The 8,345-nt window shown below is 46.8% G+C and overlaps 1 protein-coding gene across 2 annotated transcripts; it reads left to right on the forward strand.

Annotated features, from left to right (window-relative positions):
- Window positions 1-527: 527 nt before the first annotated feature.
- Window positions 528-8,080, forward strand: UBXN10 (UBX domain protein 10). Of its 2 annotated transcripts, XM_054009177.1 has the most exons (3): window positions 528-606; window positions 2,510-2,722; window positions 4,841-8,080. In XM_054009177.1, exon 3 carries the CDS (start codon window positions 4,856-4,858, stop codon window positions 5,711-5,713), a length of 858 nt encoding a protein of 285 aa, XP_053865152.1. In that variant the 5' UTR covers window positions 528-606; window positions 2,510-2,722; window positions 4,841-4,855; the 3' UTR covers window positions 5,714-8,080. The 2 variants fall into 2 exon arrangements, with proteins under 2 accessions (XP_053865152.1, XP_053865153.1); XM_054009178.1 differs by lacking the exon at window positions 2,510-2,722 and having other exon boundaries at window positions 543-606.
- Window positions 8,081-8,345: the final 265 nt, after the last annotated feature.

Genomic DNA, 8,345 nt, shown 5'->3' on the forward strand with positions numbered 1-8,345 from the left:
CCCACTGAGCCACTAACCAGACTTTTAGTGGCCTGGTCACCGGTGCTGACTGGAGCCACCAGGGTCCCTTTTCGACCTGCTGAAAACCAGACGCCTGGCACCCCTAGATAGCGCCCCCAGCGCGCTAGGTGCTGTACACACCTGGACCATGGCCACAAAGGCAGTGCTGGCCCGCTGGGGGCCCTAAGCAGCAATATCCCCCCATAAGAAGAATAAGGGCAGAGGGCACTGAGCAGCCTCCAGGATTTCCCGGGGGGCAGCGTGTCCCTGAGGGGCCGAGCCCCTGCTGCGTTGTGGCTCCCCGGGGGCGTTACCATGGTGACATGGGGCCTGGGAAGGACCCTCCCAGCCAGGCAGGGGCCACCCCCCCGAACCCGGGCCAGGACCCTGGTCGCTCCAGAGTGGGCTGGCAGCGGATACCCTTGAATTGGAGGGGGAGGGGGGGTGTACACTCTAGCCAGCCTTCCCTTCGCTCTCTGTGGTTCGGGGTCAGCTTTGTTCCGGTCACTGCCGGAAGTGGGTGACGGGCGGGGCCGGTTGCCGTGGCAACGCGGGGCTGTTTACCAGCGGGGCTGGGCGAGGGCTGCCGGATGGAGCGGCGCGGAGGTGAGAGACGGGATCAGCCCCGTGTGCAGCCGCGGGCCCTTCTCGGGCCTTCCCTGGGGACTCTGTGCCGGGGGCCCCCTGCACCCCGCCCCGGGGGGGGTCCCCTGCACCCCGTCCCTCCGCCCCGGGGGGCCCCCCTGCATTGCGCCGACCCGACCCTCGCTCGGGACCTGGGTGCCCCCCCCCAGGGATTCCCCCTCCTTTCAGGAGCCCCCTGGCGACCCAGCCCCTCGCCCGACCAAGCACCCCTGGGATCCGCCCCGCCCCGTTCTGAGCCAGGGCCCGTCCCGCTCCCCACCCCTGGCTCTGGCTTGCGGGGGGCGTGGGGGGGACCGTCAGGAGACAGACACTTCTCGGCCTTCCCACCAGCACAAGCGCCAAATCCTGCTCCCACGCCCCGGGGTGCCCAGAGGGTGACGGGCAGGGCTGGGCGGGCAGTGCCTCTGGGGTGCACCGTGGAGGGTAGATCAACAGCAAGGGGACGTTTCCCAAAGTAGCCACCAGTTCTGAGTGCTCCCCCCCAAACTTGAGCTCCTAAGGGAGGCAGGTGTGACTAGTAGATAGAGCACGGGACTGGGAGTCAGGGGAGACCTGTTCCCAGCTCCGCCACTGGCCTGCTGGGTAACCTTGGCCAAGTCACTTCCCCTCAGGTTCCCCACTGACCCTCCTTTGTAAAATGTTGTGTCTGAGCTGATTCAGAGCTTTGCTTTGAGATCAGCTGATGGAAAGTGCTAGCTAAGAGCTGGGGGGTATTATTTTGAAACATGGATTTTCAGAGGTGGTGAGCAGCTCTGGCTGGGAGCTCAGCATGGCTGAAAAATCACATCCAATGTGACTGAAATTAGGCACCCAAAACTTGAAGGCCTCAAAATTAGTGGCCACTTTTGAAAGCATCTTAGTACCACACCCAAAGTACATCCTTTGGGTCCTAAATGCTGCCCAGTGGGCGTCCTGTCCTGGTAAATGCAGCATGAGGACAAAGCAGATCAGATGCAGGTTTGAGTACTAGTGCACTCAAATGACAATGCAGCTTCTGTTCACCAGTCTAGGGGATTTGTGCATTTATTGTTGATTGAACCAACTGTGTAAACATATACAAAATGCATGGAGCCCTTGGGCCCCTGGCTAGTTGCCAATGCTGCCCTCACCAAATTACGGCTCCTCTGGACTGAGCTTTAGATGTCGCAACAATTGCACAAAGTCAAGAAAGGTTGAGTCAAGTGAGTATTGGACTGCTTGCTCGGTAATTATACCCATTTATTCAAAAAAACTCCCTGTCCTCTCCATTTTCTATGCCCTTTGGGAAAGCAGTAACTACTATCTTGGGTCTCCCGCTGCTTAAAATCTTCTTAATACAGTGCACGGCGCTATTAATATGGGCCTCTGATTGAGAAACCCAGTTTAAAATGTCTTGTTTAAAGACTGGTGTGACAATTTTAAATGCTGAACACTTATTTTAAAATGAAATGATGCTGTCCAGCACTCAAAAGATGCAAGCAGCGAATTTCTTGGGGGATTATTCATAATTTTGCTCACTGTCAATATATTTCTAGACAGCTGGTAACGCTGATTTGCCATGTTCAAGAATCCTTCTTCGAAGGGGTGTAAGACCATGGCTTTTAGCTCTTCATATTGATTTTGCTGCCTTGGAGTTTATTTGAAGGTATTCTAAACCAAATAACACTCCTGCCCTTTTAATATACTCCTAGGAAATTATTATTGGTGACTTAGATTTTGTGTCCAGATTATTACTGTCAGTCCGCTTGCCTGTACATTTGTGTTGTAAGTAAATAGATCACTTATTCAGGTGGCTGAGTGATGATTATTGTACCTTAGAAAAGCTTGATAGTGAAAGCATGTCAAGGCACACCTGTACATTGAGACTGTACTTTGTCTTTGCTAGACGTTTAATTTACTGATCATTTCCATTTCACTGAGACAAGAGAGGAAGGCGGAGAAACAAGGTGTTAAATAACACATCACTGGCAAAAGGCCCATGAGCATCTGGTTTTCCAACTCTAGTTAATTTGATGAATACGGTGGAACATGAATGTTGGCATCCCCCTTGGAGTAACAGACGGTTTATGCACTTGAGAAGAGACATTGGATTATGAAGGTGGGTTAGATGGCGGGAGGGTGGGGCAGCTTTCCCTGCAGAGGGGTGTAAATCCAAATAAACCTGCCATTGCTAAAGATTGGTCATTCCCAAGGTTTTATTTGGTTTTGGAGTAGCCAGTGTGTGACAATGGTCTCAAAGTACCATTATGGCATCCAGGGATTGCCAGGTCATGTGGAAAACTTGCCTCTTTTTCCTTGGCCAAACCACCCTTACCAAGCGAGCGGGTGATGTAGGCATCATTATCCTACCTCTAAGCCACTGGAGGATCCTCCCGTGACTCTAAGGCTGCTTTGAATTGTTGGAGCAAAGTGGTCTCGTTGCAGCTGAGGATCAGAGTCACTGAGGAGAATTCTACTCCATCTTTATTAGAAGGCCTATATAGTAACACCCATTAAGGAGATGACCTTCAAGGTCTTTTGACTGGTCACTTACAACAGGTTTCAGTGGATTGAATCAGTCAGAGTGGCTCAAAGGACTTAAATAAGAGACTTCTAAATTTTTTTAAAGCCACGGTGCAGTCAGTCGTACTTAAAAGTCCACACTGGGAACTTAATCGACACCTCAGAGACAGCAATGATGTCATATCTGCTCCTCCACATACACTTGCTTGCCACATTCAATGAGTGAATAACATCAGAATAAAAAACGGTTTACATGTTTTTCACTAAAACCTTTGTACAAACTGACACATGCACGGTTGGCTACACTGCAGAGTTATCCTGGGAATAGGTTGGAGCACGCAAGTTAGTCTAGCCTGGGTGGGAGCATTCCCAGAGCAAAGCCCTACCCACTGCATCTGTACTCCCTTATGTGTGTCTGGGGGCAGAATCCATGATTCTTTGTGCTGAGATGCTCTAGGATCCTTTCACAGTTTTGTCAATTGCGGGAGAACTTGCCTGTCCTCTGGGGAAGAGAGAAGGGGAATTGTGGGAAGGACATAAAGGACTATACGAGTCGCATCCTTACTGCAAAATGGGCAAGTTCCAGCCAGAGCTAAAGCACTACTTGGGCTACAACTCCTACCCCCAGCCATGCAAGCAAGCATGGGTTCAAAGTGCAAAATAAGCACATGCTTGATGGTTTTGTGTATGAATGGGCTTGGGAGCACAGGCTAAAGCTACAGTGTAGACATACCCTTAGAGAGGAAAGACTGGGGCTAAAACATTGGTCTGAGACTCAAGAGTTCCTGGCTCTACCACAGGCTTGTGTGATCTTGGTTAAGGATCATAATACTTCCTCTCACCCACCCTTAGAGTGTCTTATGTGTTTAGATAATGAGCTGTTTGGAGCAGTTACTGTCTCGTAGTGCACACTGCCTAGCACTAGTGGGCCCCAACCCCAGCTGGTGGCTCTAGAAAGTACTGAAAGACAAATAATAAATAACACCCCGTTCCATCTATTAAAATAATAAAGGCTTCCCCTACATTAAATCCTTGAAAAACAGTAAGAACACTTAGCACTTGATATAGAGTGCTATGCAAACAATATACAGCATATACCATGTAAACAGACTTAAAACCTCTCTCTTGTTATCTGGCTTTAATATTTGAACTCCCCAAGAGTCATGGTTCTGATCCCAGCGGGACTGACTCACCCATTTGTCCTTCTGATCTTAGTGAATGGAGTACCATGCTGCTATTATTAAAAATCCCATGGCACTTTTCACAGCTCTGGTGTCCTTTATCAGCATTTCCCTTCCTCTGTTGTGCAGCTGACCACAGCCCTTCATCCCAGCTATGGCTGCATCGGGTTGCAAGTACGTAGCTTGAAAGGCGCTTCAGGATCCTTCCGGAGGAGACCCACTTTTGTTTGTTCCTACAACACTATAGGCAAACAGTGTTTTACAGACATACGGGCCTGTTCCCTACCCCAAAGAACCTTGATCTGTTACAAAGCCAGCATCTGGGAATACAGGCCACAAACTTGATACTGGACACAGCCACAGAGCTGTTCTGTAATCTCCCTGCACACAGTGAACCAACACATGCCAGGATACCCTATCCTGTTAAACACAGTGCAGCATAAAAACAGGGGTAACTCTAGTGAAGTAAAATGCTGTAGAGATTTTTTGACGGATTCCTGTAACTTTTTTCTTCCCCGTCACCCTCTCTACAGGTGTCTTGAGAAGCAATGGCCACAGTAGCACCATCTGAATGCAACACCACTTTGGGCACTGCAGAAGCTTTCATTTGGCGGTCAAACACCATCAATATGCATGTCACCCGGCCGAAATCTGCCAAGGGACGCACGAGATCAAGCTTGAATTACTCCCATAGTGTGGAGGCCTATTCTTATAGAGTGCCATCCTCCCCTCAGCCAGCAGCTCCCTATGAAGCAGCAAGCAATCAAAGAGCATCTACCAAACCATCTTGCCAGCCAGGGCAGGTGTCTCCTGATGAAATCCCAGAGCTCCTCCAGCAAGTGCCCTTGAGGACCTCCTCTTCCCTAAATAAGTACAGAGTGCTCCCGTCCATCAGCAGGAAGGGTGCTGTGGAAACCGTGATCGAACAGACCAAGAAACTGAAAATGAGTAGTAGACAGGAGGAGCAGCAACCATCCAAAGCTCTTCCCAGAGAGGGAAAATCCACTGGTGTAATGACAGAGAACGAAGGGGCTAGAGGGGAATGCTCAAAAGTCCAGCCTCCCATTTCGGAGAAGAAGCCGTTAAGGAAAACAAGAGAAGAAAGCTCTTCATCCTCAGTTTTAAACTTGGAGGAGCCACTGAAGAAAGAACCAAGACTGCTGCTTGCCGTTAGGTCTCCTTCTGGTCAAAGATTTGAACATCACTTCAGGCCTACGGACAGCCTTCAGACGGTCCTCGCTGTGGCAGAACAAAAGAACACAACCAAATACAAACGCTGCAGTGTTGAAACAATGGAAGTGCCTAGGAGGAGCTTTCCTGACCTGACCAAGTCCCTGCAAGAGTGCGGGATCCCACACAAGTCAGTGTTGTGCATCCTACAGGAAGAACAAGAGGGAGATCTCTAAATGTACGACGATTCTTACACAACTTCGGTCACCCTTTAGCATGTGACTCTGTTGGATGCCATGGACTTCCCTTTGATGAGTGGTCTAAGCACTGAACCAGCCTGATCTGTTTCAGTGGTCTACTTCTTAGTCCCGCGGTCTTCCAGGCGCTTCCCTTGAAGTAGACTTGTATATAAACAGAGTGTGCTGAAATACTTCTTAATTATTTTAAAGTTTATGTACACACCACATTAAGAGTATCTATTTTTTCCACGTGTACAATCATAATTCACTTTAAGAGTGGGCACCAGCTTCTGGGCTTCATAGTACTTCTAAATGGTTTTTTAAAGAGTTTCTATTCTTCTGGGAAGACCCACTTTTCTGATGCCCTCTCTTCTGGTGCGGGGAGGCCTGTCTTGTCTTCTCTGTTTTTGTTCCGGGAATGCACCACTTCCCCACATGAAGTCCGAGTCAGAATAATACATGGAGCACTATTTTTATTTCTATTTTGATTCCTTAAAGTTACATTAATGATCTTCATAATAAGGTAGCTTATTAGCTGCAAGAACAGCTACAGTGGTCAATACACAGAAAATGGTCTCACAGCAGTAACTCAAACCGAGTTTGAGAGAGTAAATACATTGCTGGGATGTGTTAAAAGTACAAGGTCAAGGGTAAAGTACATTCAAGAATCAAACTATTCCCATATAACCTCAGAGCCTCAAGAGTATGACTGCTTTGTCTTCTCATAAAAGGAAAGTCATGGTTAAGGTGGTCTGATTCCTGAATGGATACAAAGAGGACTTTTTTTAAAACTCATTAGCTTTCTTTCTTCATCAACTGCATAGGATTGTGATGCACACCTGTAAATCAGGAAATCCAGAGTTAAGGGTGGATTGTCTGCTGTAACTTTGAATTTCAGTGCTGTTTGCTACTGCAATTTAACGTTCTTTTAAACTGAACTGCATTAACCTGAACAACTAACCGTTGCTTTTGCGTTTTGGCTAAATACGTACAGGAAGAGTTCTGCTGGGGCTGTTATTTACCGAATAGACTGTACCTCAAACTATTGTGCTATTTATTTTCTATAGTTCAGAAAAATCAACCTGTGAGAGTAGAAGGCTTGGTCCTGTCTTTCTGTATTAATGCAGCTGCTGTGCACGTGCTAAAAAGCCTCATATTTTTTAGTGGAAAACCTTATTGTCCATGTGCAGTAGCTGAGTTGAACACCCAGTATAATAAAAGAATGGATCAGGCTACCTGACTGGACAGCTTGCCAAATAAATAGGCTACTTTTGAGTATTACAGGTGAAACAAATTCAGTGTTTTTGCCTCACTCTAATGGCCAAACCAACCTTTTGTAAAGGGGGGTAGAATATTTGCTCTTTACTGTGATCACATATGCTGAATTTCAGTCAAAAGCAAATATTCGTAGGCCAGCAATTAAGCCCCGTAGAACAAGACAGCTGCTGAAATACTAGCACTATACGATGCTGCAAGTGGTGACACTGGTCTGTTGACTTCACTAGCAGCATTTAGATGACTACACTAAGCTAAAAGCATTCTTAATTGCCTTCAGGGGTACAACTGTATCAGAGCTTAGTTGTAATCCTCATTAGAAACCTATTTGGGAACATGGTAGAAAGAATGTTTCACTATGAAAATTGCCAAGAGCAGTGGGAAGAATGAACTAACTGTATGATTAATTTTTTACGTGGAAGAATACAGCATATTCTTCTGTTCTGAACTTAGTGTTGGCTGTTCGTGAGAGATGGCTGGTTCAAGTGGCAGAACTGAGTGTAGTGTTGTTGGCCAGCACACTGCAGCATAGAAGAGCCCGCTAATGCTAAAAAATGCAAACCACCTCCATAAGCGAAGTGTTCAGTTCTTTTTGAATAAATCTGAGCTATTAACTGGTGGCTTCCTACCCCTTTTTAAATACTTAGTTGTGAAATGTGACCAAAACTCCGCAAGGTGTTACCGCAGCCATTGCTTCCTCCTCTACAGGGAGTCCAGATGGTTTTCAAACCTTTTCCACTTGAATGCACCTATTCAAGTCACATCTTGGCTAGGATAAAGGGAAAATAGGGATGTGTCCTGAAGAGCTTTGCTATGAAAAAATCTGTGAGCAACGTCACTGGAAACGATAGCTTGTTGCAGGCATTGTTTCAGTAGCTACTGCAGATTTTATGCATTGACACAATCTCTTTCCCCACAGATCAGCTAGTCACATGACATACAGGAATAGGTTAAGGGAAGTGGTAAAAAAAAAAAAATCAGACTTAAGCTATAAAACAAATACTAGGTCAAGTACTGTCAATTTACTGTTTGAGATGTGTGTATGATGTTACATTTAAACAATGTTAAATAAACGGTTTTCAGTGTGAAGCTAAGACCAGCAAAGATTTCCTGAGTGCAACTTGGATTTGAAATCAAGGGTTTACATGAACTAGAGGTTTCACTCTTGCCACATTTCCTCATACTTTTAACAGCATGTTCAAATAGACTGTTATAACATCTGGGCAAGAGTAATAATCAGCCTTTCTAGAGAAACAAGTCAGACTTCCAGAATTCTACTCATACATCACTGCACTCAAGCAGTCCTGCAAATGCTTTACCCGATTTTTCTCTGTCTTCCAGCAGCAAAGAGTTG

The sequence above is a fragment of the Malaclemys terrapin genome, chromosome 19 (genome assembly GCF_027887155.1).
Source record: "Malaclemys terrapin pileata isolate rMalTer1 chromosome 19, rMalTer1.hap1, whole genome shotgun sequence".
Taxonomy (NCBI): domain Eukaryota; kingdom Metazoa; phylum Chordata; order Testudines; family Emydidae; genus Malaclemys; species Malaclemys terrapin.

Bases quoted from the DNA above. Each gene is read 5' to 3' on its own strand.
- UBXN10 (XM_054009177.1), top strand. From the start codon at position 4,856: ATGGCCACAGTAGCACCATCTGAATGCAACACCACTTTGGGCACTGCA.